At 40.8% G+C, this 18,196-nt stretch overlaps 1 protein-coding gene across 5 annotated transcripts; it reads right to left on the reverse strand.

Annotated features, from left to right (window-relative positions):
• LOC109223294 (histone-lysine N-methyltransferase SUVR3) lies at positions 1,458-6,032 on the reverse strand. 5 transcript variants are annotated; one of them, XR_002067547.1, is made up of 3 exons: positions 5,369-6,032; positions 2,361-3,711; positions 1,458-1,953 (listed from the first exon to the last, which is right to left on the reverse strand). XR_002067547.1 is itself a non-coding variant. In XM_019387553.1 (2 exons), exons 1-2 carry the CDS (start codon positions 5,967-5,969, stop codon positions 3,323-3,325), a joined length of 990 nt encoding a protein of 329 aa, XP_019243098.1. In that variant the 5' UTR covers positions 5,970-6,032; the 3' UTR covers positions 1,458-3,322. The 5 variants fall into 5 exon arrangements, 1 of the variants encoding a protein (XP_019243098.1); XR_002067546.1 differs by having other exon boundaries at positions 1,458-2,009; XR_002067545.1 differs by having other exon boundaries at positions 1,458-2,034.

An 18,196-nucleotide genomic window follows, 5' to 3' on the forward strand; every position in this document is an offset into this window, starting at 1 on the left:
AGAGAGGTGAGGTGGGGTTTGGGTGGGTGGGTGTGTGGGGGGGGTTGGGGATAGGGTGGGGAAGGTTGAGAAGGAGTTTTGGAAAATATTTTCCCTTCTATTGATAAGGAAAAGATTTTCCTCCAATTAGAGGAAAATAAATTGATAAGGAAAATATTTTCCAAAATATTTAAGCCAACCAAATATGAGAAAATTAAAAAACATTTTCCGAAAAATATTTTCCTTCGTACCAAACACACCCCTAATCTTGAGTTGAATTATTCGTAGGTGTTAGTTTCCGCATTAGTAAAGGAAAGTCTGGACTTCGACAGTTAGGTTCCTGCATGCTCTCCCTTTGTTTTTATATGGCAAAATATCTTAAACCATCCCTAAACTTGGCTCAGATTATTAGTATCCTTCCCGAACTGTACTCGGTCTTAATTACCTCCTTCAACCTCATAGATACTGATGTGGCAAAAAGTGTGGGTACACTCGTCTGCCACGTATATTTTTCTATCTATGTGGCATTTTTTGAAAAATAAAATATTTTTTTACCTTTTTAAGAATATTACTTTTTTAGATAATTTTTTTCGAATAAAATTTATAATAAAACTTGGATATAATTACATTATTTAGGCTAAATATTTTTATTTGGCCAAAACTAACAAAGTTTTAGTTAATCTTTTTTTGAATTTGACTTGAAAATAAAGATTTATACAATTGAAATAAATAGTCTAGGCATCTAAAAAGTTATAAAATATACATAGTTGAAATAAATAGTCATTGCATCAAAAGAAGAAATAAAAAGAGCGTAAATTGCACTTGTAATTTTCTTGCAATTGTACACTCTTTTTATTTCTTCTTTTGATGCAATGACTATTTATTTCAACTGTGTATTTTTACTTTTTTAGGTAAAATGTGTATAAAAAAAAATAGAGCACCGTAATTTAGAGCTATATAAAAATTATAGTTAAAATAGTTAATTTCAAACTATGTATTTTTTATAACTTTTTAGATGCCTTGACTATTTATTTCAATTGTATAAATCTTTATTTTCAGGTCACATTTCAAAAAGATTAACTAAAACTTTATTATTTTTTGCCAAATAAAAATATTTAGCCTAAATAATGTAGTTCTATCCAAGTTTAATTATAAATTGTATTCGAAAAAAATTATCTAAAAAGTAATATTCTTAAAAAGGTAAAAAAAAATATTTTATTTTTAAAAAAAATGCCACATAGACAGAAAAATCCACGTGACAGGTGAGTGCACCCACACTTTTTGCCACATCAACGTCTAGAGGTAATGACTCTCAAAAGGCCAAGTTGAGGGGGGGTAATTAAGACCGGGCATAGTTCGGGAAGAATATTTATAATCTGAGCCAAGTTTAAGGGTGGTTTAAGGTATTTTGCCTTTTTATATAAAAACAAAAGAGAAAGATGAGAAATATTAAGATGATGCTATGTGTTGCATGATAACCTAATGTCAGGAGGTTTGACCTTCTTATTACAGTAACTCAAAATTAAAGGGATATATTAGAATTGTTCTTTCATCGCTATTACAATCTGAAAATAAAAGTCAAAAGACAATTTTGTTAGAAGTCAAATAAATACACTTTCTTTTGACAGGGAATAGAGAGATTTGCAGAGGTAAAAGAACATTTACCCAAAAGCTCTTACAAGTACAAATAATTGTAAGAGAAAGATGGATGAAAGCAAAACTAACCTTGCAACCAAAAGAATCATCCTTAAGCAATCAATTTTTAACCCTCAAAACAATTCCTTGCTGTTGCTCTATGTCATGCTGGGATCCATTCTTCAGATTTCCACTAGTAAATTTTAGGCTACTTTCTAGACATCTTCTCCTTCCAGGTCTTTGATCTTTCTTCTTCTCTTTAGCACTAGAATCTAATGGACTAGAACTGGTTACTTCTTTTGCTTTCTAGTGACTCCTCTTGGCATCAGTTCTTGTTGACTTGCAAAACCAAGGAGAATGCTATTATTCCTTTCCCCCAACTTTATCTCCCTCAGCTGTAGAATTTAGCAAGTATAACAGCTAACAGCAGCAAATACTTAAATTAAAATCGAATTAATCAATAGAGACCCTAGTCAACCACCATAACTTGATTGAAACAGTGATGTAATCTAATCTTGCCATTTTTTACGACAGGACTATAAGTTTGGTTTCTGTCATGCTTCGGATTTTGAATAAAAGTCGGTAAATTCAAGAAATTCTCAAAATTCTTGTCTAGTTCATGTTTGTTTTACCACAAAATGGAATTTTTTCTTTTACTTGATCCAACCCCAGAAGATGCTTTTCTTTCCTTCTTTATTTCATGTATGAAGAAACTGTTGGAATTGAATCTGGATTTCGATAGTTACCTTCTCAGTGGTCCCTTAATTTCTGAAGATTCGCAAATCATTAGCATTGTCTCTTTCTTTGTCCATTAGAGTTCAACTTTGGGTGGCTGCCATTCTTCAAATCTTCCAACGACGAAGTCCACATTGAGACGTATAATCTCTTCACCATTTCAACAAGCAAAATAGCCAAATAAGTCTTTTCCTAGAAATTGTGTCAGACCTTTTTATATGGTTCACATCAGCATTGTTTTAATGGAATACCCTTCATTATGGTGCTTTTTCCAAGGTTGTTTTTCATTTGACAGTAGCACGTGAACATTTTCTTTGCCGACTTACATCTTTTTTAACTTTCCCAACTATATAAATCCTAAATAACCTGTCAATTCCATTGTTCTGTCCATGCTCTTCTTCAGTCATCAAAGTGATCACAAAAGTGCCAAATATGTTGCCTCGTCCACCGCTTCCTTTTATTGTCCACCTAGTGCCTTCTTATCCATTAGCTTTGTCTAGCAACTTGACAAACACAACATCTTATCCTTGAGGAGATAAATTCCAACAACACAATATCCTCCCTTATCAATTGAATATGAATCTGGCTTGCATCTTTCGTCACAGAACGTCATATCAGGCACAGAAAGGATTGACTCTTCAATTTTTTCTTTCTTTTTTTTTCAAATCATCCGGTTTTCAGAACTCGTACCTGATTTATCCGGAATCACACTGCTGATAGCTCACTATGGGGAGTTTTTAGCATCCCTACTGAAGCGGAGTCCATTCCCAGGGCACGAACCAAAGAAGGTCACTGGTTAAGAGTGAAGGAATCGTAGCATTCCACCACATACTTCGATGGCCTCTTCAATCTTTTCTGGTTACAGCATTTTATGCTCAATGCCATGTGCTTTAGAGCTGAACTTGATAGAGGAATGCACCTCGAAGTATAAATGTACCAAGTGTTTAAAGCAATGGAATGTTACCTTACCACATCATGTGTGCTCTGATGGAAGGATCCCACAACAACAAGCACTACCGCAAAAGCATTGAGAGCCTGTTGGGTTAAGCGTAGTATCCCCATAACTGAAACTGAGCTCTTCATTCTCCAAAATATCCCTGGAAGAGAAAAAGCAAACTCGGGGTAGCAATGCTCCCGAACTTCGAACTATCATTGTACAAAGGTTACCACCATCGCAGGAATGGTTAATGAAACGTGCAATATTGCCAATTCTGGTAGCATCAATGTTGATTCTCATGCACACATTTCCAGATGGAAGGTGCTCCTTCACAACCAGCAGGGCAGGCGAAAAGTGGCTACTCTTTGAAATTTTGTCATATAGTTTATGGCGATTTCTTGCTTCCTCGGTGGTCAAAAGTTCTCCTGCAAAAAGAAAAAGAAAATCATGCCCAAAAAAGACCTTGCACATGATAAAACATTAAACTGAATTTTATAGGTCTTCAGATGTCAAAAAGCTTTTGAAATTATCATTCATAGGTAAACTGAATTTATCAAAATTTATCCTAGTAGTATGAACAAAAAGAAAACTACTAAACCCTGTTGTCCTTTCATTACTTCACCTGAAAACTTTGAACTGCCTCCCTAATTCAAGTTGTTTAACCATCTAATCTTTTCACAAAACCAAAAGCATGAGCCTTATCTGCTGATTTCAACCTCTTAGGGTCAGAAAGCCTATCAAAAGAAAGCTCTAGGCTTATACACACGTCTGTGCTTTTGTGTATAAGCAAGAAACGGACGGAGTTAAAATATTCCAGAGTTCACACTTCAACATGTCGTCTTTCCACCACACGTACAACCATTACCCTCATTTAAAACCAAGAAATATAAAAAAGATCCTACCAAAGATTCAAAACTTCTCCATAAATCACAACCACAGACCGGAAAATCAATTGCTTTCGACCACATCAAACATTGGATCAATGGTATTCACTACAAACCCAAATTCAGTTTCCTCACTTCTGCACCTTAAGCAGCATATGGCCAGAACCGTGAGAATATTTAGTTTTTCTTGGTGTTACGTTTTTGACTTAAATCCCCTATTTCTTTATATCACAACATCTTGTTTATTGGCCCGATGTTTTTCACTGCTCAATATATGTCATATCAATTATGCATCAATTCCAAATAGTCAGAGTTGAGTATATGAATCCTTTGTGTTCATTCCACTCATTTCAGCCCAGTTTATTCCAATACCAATAAATTATTTTCTTCTCCTTCTCTCTCTATTTTGTTTTAAGAATTTTTTTTTGTGAATTGGATTTCTTTAAAACTAAAGATTCTCTAAATCTCACACTTATCCCTACCACTGTGATACAAGTCTTTTAAGGAGAAAACTCCTAGCAAACAACAAAACTAGCATAAGTGTGATAACAACTGGTCCCTGTATAGAGCCTTTGCCAATGGTTTCATCAATATAGCCATTAATTAACAAACTCTTTCAACGATGCTCCATACTGATCAGTAAGTAAGTTCAGTTCGCCTGAGATAAGAATCAATCTGAAACCTTGGGTTGGTTAAACTTAGTACCCTGGGAACATCAGCCTTGAAAAAGTTTACAGATTGTCCCACCAAGTCACCAACTGAGCATTGCATGACAATCTTTATCGATTTGTCAATGTTCCCATCCACATAATAAAGCAACTCAAGAGGCATATTAGATGCAGTGTCTTAAATCTAACTATCTAAAACCTTGTAATCGGCATAATGGGAGTTCATGCGAGCATATTGTTCTGTGCCAACAGTCAATTATATCAGACTACAACTATAAACAGAAAAAGGAAAACCGTAAACCATTCCTCGAATAATCCAAGGAAAAGCCTAACAAAGATCAGTTACCAACCAATAACAATTTATTTCAGAGTAATGAGCTATCAATTTACTCTCGGAATTCATTTAGCTATGGAGTACAAGTAAGGGTAGCTTACTCTAAAAATTCATTTAATACCTTGCAAAAAAAACCCAAAGAAAAAAATGTTATATTAAACAACAACAATAACAATAGAAATAATAACAGAAATACCTGTGTACTCGCATATGAACTTCCCTTTTGGAGTGAAATCAGCAGCAACCAAACTCCACCCTTTTCTCCTATCCTTCACAACCTTCAGCTTCGCTGATACTCCTTTCTGAGTTAACCTGTTCCCGCACTCTGACCCGCACTGGCAACTTGGCCCGCATTCTCGGGTTGGCAACCCGGAAGAAAAGTCGATGCACGGGCAATCCAAGTCGCAACTCTCACACCCGCACCCGTCAGAACCTTCCACCCGGATTAGGAACGGGTCCTGCCTAACCCGACCTGAACCTCCAAGTTCTCCTCCCCAGAATAGACCGGCGATGGATGGGGAGGTGGGTAGGGTCTGAACAGGGGAGTAGATGAAGTAGGCGTAAAGTTCGGAGTCGACGGAGTTGAAGAAAGAAATGGGGTAAGTCTCCATGCCTCTAGAAGCGTCGGAGATTCTTCTGGAAGTAATAGCCTTGGAAACTACACGTAACGCCTTGCAGGTTGCTGAGACGGAGGCTAGACCTGCAGGTTCTAAGTATGGCAACACGAGATGGGCAAACCGGCAAAGTAATCCGCCGTCGTATTGTTCCCCTTCGCCGGTCCTTTGTTGTTTGTCCATTGCGTTGCACTTTCCAAGCTTGGAGAGCTCTCAGTGGATCTGATTCTGACTTGTGTTTCTGTGCGCTTACTCTTGTTTGGATATATTGTAATTTATTGTTTTATATATACAATGTTTGGATACATAGTATGTTTATTATTTTTAAACAAAACTTTTATGTTTACCATTATATATATTATTATAAAAGTATGAATACAATGTTGGTTTACAAAAATAACCTTATAATATTAAGCATAATAACTCACAATAAAAGGATATAATCGGAATTCTAAACATTAACCTTGTAATCCTATTAGCTTTAGGACATAATACTATACATTAGAAATCCTACAATTAAATAGCCCTCCAATCATTAAAGTTAACTTCTACTAGAAAAGGACAATTATTAATATGAACAAGAGATCTCCCTTTTTTAAAGGCGAACAAGAGTTCTATTTGTTTACCTCAAAAATACGAGTAACAATTAAATTTGATTTGTGGTTTTAAAGATATGTGATTAAATTCAATACCAATTATTATTCAAGAAATATGAAGTAAAAATAAAAGAAATAAGCTAATCAAACCAATGTTACTCAGTAGTGGTGACCTCGAGCTTAGTGACCTCGAGATGAACCAGGAACAATAAAATAAAAATAGTAAGGAGAAAGAATAATTCTGATGAACAGTAAGCAAAAAGTAAGAGTATATTCTTTACTAATGATTAGATGATGTTATAAATGATTGGGGTCCCCTTTATATAATAGGGGAACCCTAAATAAGGTACATTTCTATTTACAGTAAGGAGTATTATTGGTACAGCTGTCTAACCGCCTAGTACGGAATCGTACAATCTTATTCCGGGATTTGCACCATGATCTTGGGGACGTGGCAGGAATTTAGTTCATTCTGTTACAAATCTATAACGCCACAATTTCGGGGTTGAGCATACTGAACTTCGGTATTCCTCGCACTCCTATCTTCAGGCATTGCATTCCGTCCTCGAGCTTGAGTCTAGTCTGTCGACCTCGAAGTGGAGCTTACTTGAACTCGGACCTAAGGCGATCCCCCGAGCCTAGGAAATCGGGTGTGCCTGATTTCGACCGTATATAGATAGTCCCCGCGTTTCTCAGAGTAGGTCGATAAGAAACGATTTGCTCTTCAATGCTCCGATGCCTCGGTCCCAATGTCAATCTCGTGATGTCAGCGGCTGAAGTGACTGAAAGGTCGCTTTTGTGCAGTTCCTAAAGTCATTAATTGGAGGCAGCTGACGGTCGGCTATTTGGCTTCCCCAATACGCTTAAGTGACTTCTATAAATAGGCCAACTTCACAACTTTTGCAAACTTTATTTCTCTAATTGTTTTCAAAATCTCATTAGCTCCTTCAACTTCTCTGAGTTCATCCTTCTCTTTAACTTGCCCTTACTTCATCATCAACCCTTTCTCTCTGAATTTCTACACCATAATGGCCAAACATCTAAATCTGTTCCTCAAAAAGAAAAACCTCTCCATCATCGCGACCGGCCAAAAGTAAAACGGTAGTGCCACCTCGTATCGAGGATGTATCCCCCCGCCGTGTGAAACAACCTCCGATTTCAAAATCGAGAAACCTGTATTGACACCAGGCCGATGTGAGTCCATGTCTCGATACATTTGTTTGATAACCAAAGATGAGCTCCAGCAGGTGAAAGGGGACTGCAACTGGGAGAACAAAGTTGTAGTGATCCCTTCCCTTGAAGAGGACATTACTACTCACAAAGCAGGGTACTTAAGCGTGTACACCTACCTGTTCACGCTGGGCCGTGCTGATCTAGCTCTTGGTCCCATTGATCCAGTTATTCTTGATTTTTGCCAACAATACCAAGTGACGCTTGGACAAATATATCCTTCATTCTGGCGCATCGTCAATCTGATCAGATTTTTCTCGAAACAGGTCGAGGGAATGCCTTTTACGCTCGATCATCTGATCAGGCTATACAGTCCTCGTCTCTATCGAGGCGGCCTAATGAAGTTGCATTGCCGATCCACAAAATCTCTTTTCTCTAGCATCGATAAAGACAAAGATCGAGGGTGGATAAGCCGATTTGTCCGAGTCAAGACTTCTAATCCGATACCTGCTGAGAGGATGCCATTCCCTGAAGAATGGAATATGAAACGTAAGTACACATTTGTCGATAATGACCTTATTGCCTATTTTTCCTTTTCATTTTCGATTTCATCTTTTTTCTCGGTCTAACTCCTTTTCGATGGCGTAGTTGTTGCTTGGTTTTCTGGTGCGGTCCCAGACCTCGAAGGTTGGGTCCGGAAGCTGGTCTCTACTTCTTCGTACGCGGAGCGCAGCTGGCATGATTTGGCCAAAGGTCGATGGGAGGCTAAAAACCATGGTGAGTCCTCTTGTTTGTTTATTTGTGCTTCTCAGAGAAATACTTACTTTGTCTTTATGCAGGCCTCGGAGACGCCATTGCTATGCGGCCAACCCCGCCTGGTGAAGAGGAAATCCCAAAGCCTTCTAAAGAAAAGAAAAGAAAAGGAAGAGGGGATCTACAAATTCCCCGAAGCCGAAGAAAAGCAAGGCTCGAAAGCCTAAGGCCGATATTGTGGCCCTATCTCCAGGAACGGTCCAACGCCTTAGGGAAGAGGAGGAAGAGAGGGAGCACGACGACTGCCTGTTAGTAGTTCGTAAAAGAGGAAGCACTGACGCTTCGAAGTCTGCCGAACCGATGATGGCTGATGTGGTTCATTCCAGGACCAAAGAAATCTCCGAGGGGAGTTCGAACAAAGTTCCCGAGCCATCGGGCAGCAAAAGAGCACCTGGTCTTGGAGGTCATTTGGAGGGTGAGACCGAGGGGCCCGGTCCCGAGGTCCTTCAAATTGAGGAGAATGCCCCGAGTGGATCACTTGGGGGTAATTAATATGGACGAGTCGCCGCCTGGTCCTGAGTTCTCCGAGGGGCGATTCCGAGACGCTCGAAACATGAGAACTCCTGACGTGGGGACGAGCCACGAAGGGCATGATATCTTTCGAGAATAGCTTGCAGGGATCGAAGATGGCCCTGACCCAGATGCTTCTTTTATTTTTGACGAGACCCATCGGCTCTTCAAACAAGTTTCTGTCCTTTAAAATTACGCCTACGCCTTATCCTTGTTGTTCTGAGCCTAACTTTTCCCTTTTTGTGAAGGTTATGACGCTCCATAAAGAAGCATTCTCGAAGTCTCGAGCTGAGCTTGCTCGATGTGAGGTCGAGCTTAAGAAAATCTCAGAAGAGAGGGACGGTCTTAAAACCCTCTATGTCAAGAAAGAGGAGGAGATCAGTGACCTTCGAGTTGAACTGACGGAGGCTCGTCAAGAACGGACCGAGCTTGTCGAAAAGGTAACATACCCTTCGAAGTTTTGTTATGCATTTGCCCGATTGGTCGGCCAATGCTTCAACTTTGCAGGTTCATCAAAAGGGCGAGCTGGTGGAGCAGCTCCGAGAGGAGCTCAAGATGAAGGAGGCTGAAACCCTAGGGAGGAGGCAAGGCATGGACCGTCTCACTTCGAAGAAGGATACTCTTCGGGAGAAACTGGCTTCAATCGAACGCCAGCTTCAAAGTGTGAAGGAGGAGAGCCTGGCTCGAAGCCGCAAAATCGAGAAGCTTGAAGCTAAATCTGCTATTGAGATTGCTAAGGCCATATCTGTTATATCTTCGTATCGAGCCGACGCTGAAGCAGCTAACACCCGGGCAAAGGATATCTCCGCTGCGTCCAAAGTTAAGCTATCATGTGCACTTGATCATGCCAGGCAATAGTCCCGGAGAGAAACCCACGAGGAGGTGCATGCTCGTGGCTTCGATCTCTCAGTCAATATTGAAAAAGCAAAGACTTTAGAAGAAGAGGCTGCCACTTTGCTTTCTGATGACGAGGATTGAGCCAGTAGCTTCGAGAGCGGAGGAGACGAAGACGAATTCCCCGAGGGGGAGGTTCCCGAGGGCGAAGATCCCGAAGGTGCAGCTGCCGAAGATGTGGCCCCGGAGTAGATTTAAGTTTCTTTATTTTGTGTTTTTGTGCAAGTACCCCTCGTGTAAATATCTTTTGTAATCATCTCTTGGCAATACAAAAGGACCTCTTTCTTTGAATTTCATTTTGTCCTCATTCGTGGAAAATTCGATTGTAATGATCGATCAGAGTATTGGTTTGGACTCAGAACATAATTAACCCTTAGGTTTTTATTGATCAATATAATACCCCTTAAGGTTTTTGTTAACCCTCGAGCTAAGTATAAATTGATTTGATGCAAGCTAGGGATGTCGGGACTTTAGAGTCCGAGTAGAGTGAAAGCAAGGTCTCAAACCCTATATATATTTGCCCTTAGGCTCTTTTAGGTTGGCCCTTAGGCTCTTTGGGGTTGGCCCTTAGGCTCTTTAAGTTGGGTCGAGTCGGCCTCTAAAGTGGCTATAATTTTTCCCTTTTTTCAAAGACTTAGTGAAAATTTTGGTATGCCTTAGCATGTGTTTTTTGTACCCGTTTGGGTTTTTCGAAGGTTCGACGTATCGGAACCTTATTAGTAATTTGTTTGTGTAAACATAATTGAATGCCTCTTGAGGTTTTCTCGAAGGCTGATGTTCATCGAAGCCTCTAAATTATTCGAGGGTTGATTTTATCGAAGCCTTTTATCTTTGCTTTTTCCAAGTGTAGCCTGATTTACCGATTTTTTTAAAGTGTTTGAAGGCCTTTAATTAATGGAGGAAGTCAGACGTCTCCGAGCCGCATTATCTCAGCCGTAGCCTTTTTATATGACCATAATCTTTAATATGGCCGTAGCCTTCAGGTATGTCTCTTGGACTTATTTCCCGATAACCTTTCGAACTTGTTCGAAAGGTTAGTCCCCGAGTATGTTGGCCTTGGCCTTTGTATCGAGGGAGTTCCTCTTTGAGGTCTTATGAGCCCGAGTTTTCGATGACTTGAATGTTCTGACTGTCGCTGTCAGTCCCCGAGTATCTCGGGAGTGCATTCATGTTCTGGCTCTTGAGCCGTTTCCCATAGGATTATAAGTGTAGAGCTCGTATAATAGTAGACTTATTTGAGATACAAAGTGTTTTTGATATAAAGAGAATGCTTCTTCAAATAATTGATACATGTGTACAGGTTTTGCCGCCGGGGCTTGATTATTTTATATGGACACGGTTCATCTGACCATTTGGCCCATTACAAAGTTCTCTTATCGAGGCCCTCTTAGGCGTGAAGTATTTTCCTCGAAAATATGAACTCCGAGGGTGATGCCCCCCAGTATTCGAGGTTTATTGAAAAGAAGCCTTGGATACTGTTGAGTTCTCCTTATGTCGCATATAGTTGTTGCCTCATTAAAAACTTCGCCGGTAAAACTCATTTGGGACAAAATCCGATCTAAGGGAAAAAGAATGCAATGCATGCTTTAAAACCTAAGGCCTTCGTGTAAAAAGGTGCCTCCGATATTTTTGATCAAACACCTGCAATGAGTTACTTTCAAATCCAAATGGACAAGAAAGATACATTCATACCTTAGCAATAGTATCATTTGAGGAACGATACGTTCCAATTGTTCGGTAGTTGTTCACCTTCCGTTGTGCTAAGTTTGTATGATCCTTTACCGACAACTCCGAGGACTCGGAACAGTCCCTCCCAATTCAGGCCCAGTATCCCTTCATTCGGATATCAAGTATTGAGGGTGACTTTCCATAGAACTAAGTCCCCGGTTCCGAAGTGTCAAAGGTTAGCCCTTCTATTGTAGTATCTTTCGATCCTTTGCTTCTGCGCGGCCATCCAAACGAGCGCTACTTCTCGTTTCTCATCTAATAGCTCGAGGCTAGTATTCATAGCCTCGTGATTCGACTCCTCTGATGCATGTCGAAACCTGGCGCTGGGTTCTCCAACCTCCACAGGGATAAGGGCCTCAGAGCCATATACTAAAGAAAACGGGGTAGCCCCAATGCTAGACTTCGATGTTGTTCGATATGCCCTCGGGTAGAACTTCTCTCCATTTCCCCTTTGAATCTTCCAACCTTTTCTTCATGTTTTGAATGATAGTTTTGTTTGTTGACTCGGCCTGTCCGTTTCCAGTTGGGTGGTATGTCGTTGATAATACCCTCTTTATTTTGTGTGCTTCGAGGAACCCCATACCTTGCTACCGATGAATTATTTTCCACTGTCACATACAATCTCGATAGGTATCCCGAACCGGCATATGATGTGGTCCCAGATGAAGTCAATAACTTCTTTTCCTCTAACCTTTTCGAAGGCCTGTGCTTCCACCCATTTAGAAAATTAATCAGTCATAAACAAAATAAATTTAGCTTTACCTGGGGCCGTTGGTAGAGGGCCGGCTATGTCCATTCCCCATTTCATGAAAGGCCACGGGGATAGGGCCGGGTGGAGTTGTTCTCCGGGCTGATGGATCATTGGTGCAAACCGTTGACATTTGTAACATTTTTTGACAAATTCCTTAGTATCTTTTTCCATGTTGTCCCAGTAATATCCTGCCCTAATGATTTTGCGAACCGGAGACTCGGCGCGTAAGTGATTCCCATAAGTACCTTCGTGGATTTCTCGTAGAACATAATCGGTGTCCCCTGGCCCCAACACACCGCTAATGGTCTATCAAACGTCCTCCTGTACAATGTTCCATCTCCATTTAATGCGAACCTAGCAACCTTGGTCCGGAGGGCCCTCGATTCTTTGTTGTCAGAGGGGAGTTTTCCATTTTTCAAATAGTCGATATACATGTTCTGCCAGTCCCACGTAAAACTTATTGAATTTATTTCGGCATGACCCTCTTCAACCACAGACCTCGATAACTGAACGACAGTCCCTGGGACGATGTCATCTTCTTCGACCGAGGATCCCAGATTAGCAAGTCATCGTCCTTGCTATTTTGTTCTCGAGGCACATGATCCAAAGTCCACTCCTTGAAGCGGTGCAAAGTTACCTGTAGCTTATCTAAGTATCGTTTCATTCTATCTTCTTGAACTTCAAAACTTTTGTTTACTTAGTTCACCATCAACAGTGAATCGCACTTAGCTTCAATGACTTCTGCTCCCAAGCCTTTAGCTAGTTCGAGACCTGCAATCATGGCCTCATACTCGGCCTCATTATTAGTCAACCTAGAAGTTTTGATAGATTGTCTAATGGTACCGCCCGTAGGTGGCTTTAAGACAATGTTGAGCCTGGACCCCTTCACATTCGAGGCACCGTCAGTGAAAAGGGTCCATACCCCCGATGATGTATCTGAATTTAGCAGGAGTTCTTTCTCCACTTTGGGTACGAGGGTCGGTGTAAAATCGGCCATGAAGTCAGCTAGGATTTGAGACTTGATGTCCGTTCGGGGTTGATAATCGATATCGTACGCGCTAAGTTCGATGGCCCATTTGGCCAATCGGCCCGATAGCTCGGGCTTATGCAAAGCATTTCAAAGGGGGTAAGTGGTTAATACACATATAGGATGACATTAAAAATATGGTTTTAGATTTCTAGATGCGCTTATCAATGCAAGTGCTAATTTTTCTAAGTGAGGGTATCTAGTTTCAGCGTCTCCTAGAGTCCGGCTTACATAATAAATAGGGATTTGCTTACCTTGCTCTTCTCGAACTAGTACACTACTTACCGCTATCTCGGATACTACCAAGTATAGGTAAAGTTTTTCGTCTACCTTCGGGGTGTGAAGCTAAGGCAGGCTCGACAGGTATCGCTTTAATTCTTCTAAGGCTTGCTGACATTCCGGGGTCCATGTGAAATCCTTTTTCTTTTTGATCAAGGAAAAAAACCGGTGACTCCGATCTGACGACCTCGAAATCAACAGAAACAGGGCAACAATTTGTCCTGTTAGCCTTTGTACGGCCTTTACGCTATCCACGGCCGTGATATCCTCGATGGCCTTGATCTTATCAGGGTTAATTTCAATACCCCGATTCGACACCATGAAGCCGAGGAACTTACCCGAGCCAACTCCAAAGGCACATTTCTCCGGGTTAAGCTTCATGTTGTATTTTCTCAAAATTTTGAATGTTTCCTGCAAATGAGTCAAATAGTCCTCTGCGCACAGGGACTTAACCAACATATCATCAATGTAAACTTCCATTATTTTACCTATTTGTTCTTCGAACATTTTGTTGACTAGGCGTTGATATGTAACTCCCGCATTTTTTAGCCCGAAGGGCATTAGTTGTAAAAATAAGTTCTAAATTTAGTAATAAACGAAGTCTTTTCCTGGTCCTCCGGGTTCATCTGAATCTGATTGTACCTGGAGTAGGCATCGAGAAAAGTTAGGATCTCATGGCCGGCCGTGGCATCGATCATACGATCGATGTTGGGCAGTGGGAAAGAGTCTTTTGGGCATGCTTTGTTCAAGTCCTTATAGTCTACACACATTCTAAGTTTATTTCCTTTTTTAGGAACTACTACTACATTGGCTAACCATTCGGGGTACTTTACCTCCCGAATAGACCCTATTTTAAGAAGTTTGGTTACCTTGTCCTCTATGAATGCATGTTTCACCTCGGACTGTGGCCTCCTTTTTTGCTTTACCGGTTTGAACCTGGGGTCGATGCTTAGTCGATGTGTGGTGATTTTCGGTGGAATCCCTGTCATATCTAAATGGGACCAAGCAAAGCAATCCATATTATTAATAAGAAATTAAACGAGCTTTTTCCTGAGTTCGGGGGTTAATCCCGTTCCTAGGTATACCTTTCTCTCGGGCATGTATTCGATCAGTATGACCTGCTCCAGCTCCTCGACAGTTGACTTGGTTGCATCGGACTCTTTGAGAAAGATGAACGTTGATTACCTGTTGCTCCAATTCCGTCGAGGCTGGGGACGGTGATTGCTATTTAGCCACCTGCTTACCTTTGGTGCTCGATAGGTTGAAGGCTCTGGTATTGGCACCACCTCCTCGACTACAAACATCTCTTTTGCAGCATGTTGCTCCCCGTAAACTGTTTTCACTCCCTCCTCTATTGGGAATTTCATCATTTGGTGAAGAGTTGAAGGCACTGCCCTCATGTTGTGTATCCATGGTCTCCCGAGGAGTGCATTATACCTCATGTCACCTTCGATGACATGGAATTTCGTGTCCTATATGGTTCCGGCTACGTTTACTGGTAGTGTTATCTCCCCTTTGTCATTTCGCTTGCCATATTGAAGCCATTTAGGACCCGGGACGCAGGTACAATCTGATCTTATAGGCCAAGTTGTTCCACGACCCTCGATCTAATTATGTTTGCCGAGCTACATGGATCCACTAGAACACGTTTATCTTGAATTTTATTTATAAGAATAGAGATCACCAGGGCGTCATTGTGCGGCTGGGATATGCCTTGTGCTTCCTCGTCACAAAATGATAAAACGTCCTCGCGTATATAGCTCCGAGTCCGTTTTTCTCTGGTGATTGATACCTTGGTGCGTTTGAACACAGGTCCTTGCGGGACGTCGACACTGCCAACGATCATGTGGGTTACATGTTGTGGTTCTTCCTGCTTATTTTTTCTTGCATCTCTCTCTCTAAAGTGGTTCTTGGTTCGATCACTTAGAAATTCTCGAAGATGACCCTCGTTGAACAACCGAGCCACTTCTTCCCTTGGCTACCTGCAATCTTCTGTTCTATGACCATGTGTGCTATGATACTTGCACATTAGGTTTGGGTTCCTTTTAGAAGGATCGGTTTTGTATAGGCCTAGGCCACTTGGTGTCTTTGATTCTTCCAATAGTTGACACAATCCCCGATGCGTCTATGCTGAATTTGTACTCCGACAATCGAGGTGCCTCTGCGGGGTCGGTATGCTTATCGAACCCGCTCTTACTCATGAGTCCTCGAGAACTTTTACCTCAATTGTTTCTCCGATCATTTTTGGGGGTGTTTCGACTTGAGTTGTTGTTTCTTCGACGGCATATGGCTGATATCGCTCCTTATTTGACCTCGATTCCCTATCCGTATCCCTCGGGGGTTTGGCTGCGAATCTGTTAGGATGAACTAAGCTCGAGGGGGCTCCCAACTAGTCGTCCTCGACCCTGATTTTTGATTGATAACGGTTGTGCACATCTAACCACATCAAAGCTGGATACTCGATCAGATTCTAATTTAACTGTTGGGACTCGATCGAGCTCCTTTCATTCAAACCCTGCATAAAAGCTTGTACTACCCAGTCATCCGAGATCGGTGGTAACTCCATTCGCTCCATCTGGAACCTGGACAGGAACTCCCTCAACATCTCGTCGTTCCTTTGTTTTATCTTAAAGACGTCCGATTTTCTCGTGGCCACCTTTATGGCCCCGGCGTGTGCTTTCGCGAAGGCGTCTGCTAACATAGCAAATGAATCAATTGAGTTAGGAGGTAAGTTGTGATACCAAATCATAGCTCCTTTCGACAATGTTTCTCCAAACTTTTTCAACAAGACTGATTCGATCTCATCGTCATTCAAATAATTTCCTTTGATCTCGCAAGTGTATGAGGTAATATGCTCGTTAGGGTCGGTTGTCTCATTATATTTGGGTATATCGGGCATGTGAAACTTTTTAGGAATAGGCATCGGAGCCGCGCTCTGAGGGAATAGCTTTTGTATGAACTTTTTGGCATCTAATCCTTTCAAAACTGGAGGTGCTCCCGGTATTTGGTCGACACGGGAGTTACAAGTTTCCACCTTTTTGTCATTGTCTTCAATCTTCTTTTCTCCGGACTCGATCCTCTTGGTGATCTCTTCGAGCATCTTTATAATGGTGGGGTCAGTCCTCGAGTCATTTCCGTTTGACCTCTCTGGTGCTGGTTCAGCACGTCGAGTGTTTTCATGTTCAGCTACACTCGGAGTCTTAGTTTGACTTTGAAGTTGAGCAATGGCGATCTGTTGAGCTTGCAGCATCTCGAATATCACTTGGAGCCTGATTTCCCCATCACCCACTCCTTGTGTTCTTTGGCCACCAGGTCGGGCTTCCCTACGTACACTCCCTCCGCGGTCTGTGCCTAAATCCGCGTTTAGAGCAATGTCTGAACTAACATCAATTGGTTCCATATTTGGCACTTCCCCAAGGTTAATTGGTGGTACACCGACTCCTATATTATTGTTTTCTCCAAGACCTTCGTTGTCATGAACAGGTACATTTTGTGAGCTAGACATGTTTCAGCCTGAGAATCAAAAATTCTTGACAAGAAAAAGTGTAAAAATAACGTGTGTAATGAGAATCAGCAAAGAAATAATCACTATTATCTTTAGTCCCACAGTGGAAACTAAATTTACCTCAAAAATACGAGTAACAATTAAATTTGATTTGTGGTTTTAAAGATATGTGATTAAATTCAACACCAATTAATATTCAAGAAATATGAAGTAAAAATGAAAGAAATAAGTTAATCAAACCAATGTACTGAGCAGTGGTGACCTCGAGCTTAGTGACCTCGGGATGAACCAGGAACAATAAAATAAGAATAGTAAGGAGAAATAACAATTCTGATGAACAGTAAGTGAAAAGTAGAGAGTATATTCTTTGCCAATGATTAGATGATGTTATAAATGATTGGGGTCCCCTTTATATAATAGGGGAACCCTAAATAAGGTACATTTCTATTTACAGTAAGGAATATTATTGGTACAGCTGTCTAACCGCCTAGTATAGAATCATACAATCTTATTCCGGGATTTGCGCCATGATCTTGGGGACGTGGCAGGAATCTAGCTCATTCTGTTACAAATCCTTAACGGTACAATTTCGGGGTCGCGCATACTTAACTTCAGTATTCCTCTCACTCCTATCTTCAGGCATTGAATTCCGTCCTCTAGCTTGAGTCTAGTATGTCGACCTCGAACTTGAGCATACTTGAACTCGGACCTAAGCCAATCCCTCGAGCCTGGAAAATCGAACGTGCCTGATTTCGACCGTATACACTATTATTATAGGGAGTTACCGTAAAAAAAATTGTCAATAAAACATGTTAGAGTTAAAGGAGAAGACCAAGAAGACAATAAGTTGCTAATGTTTTCACACTAAGAGAACGAGGAAGTTAATGTACCAATTCAAATCATCATATCATACTTATTCTAAAAGTGGGAAGCTCTGAAGAGGAAATTTAGATTACCAAAATGTTCATCAAAAATAGAACGACCATTTTACCCTTCATTTAAACATTATTTTTATAACATTTTTGTACCAAAAAGTAAAACTACCTTACAATAAATGATAAAATAATGATAATGAATCAGGTAAATAGAAAAACAGGCGTAGAGTTTCATATATTAACCACCTTAATCCTTGATGCG

This window comes from Nicotiana attenuata, chromosome 1 (assembly GCF_001879085.1).
Source record: "Nicotiana attenuata strain UT chromosome 1, NIATTr2, whole genome shotgun sequence".
Lineage (NCBI taxonomy): Eukaryota > Viridiplantae > Streptophyta > Magnoliopsida > Solanales > Solanaceae > Nicotiana > Nicotiana attenuata.

Bases quoted from the DNA above. Each gene is read 5' to 3' on its own strand.
- LOC109223294 (XM_019387553.1), bottom strand. From the start codon at position 5,969: ATGGACAAACAACAAAGGACCGGCGAAGGGGAACAATACGACGGCGGA. The intron at 3,712-5,368 runs GTATTTCTGTTA...TTCTTTTTGCAG, and splicing joins GTTCATATGCGAGTACACAG to GAGAACTTTTGACCACCGAG.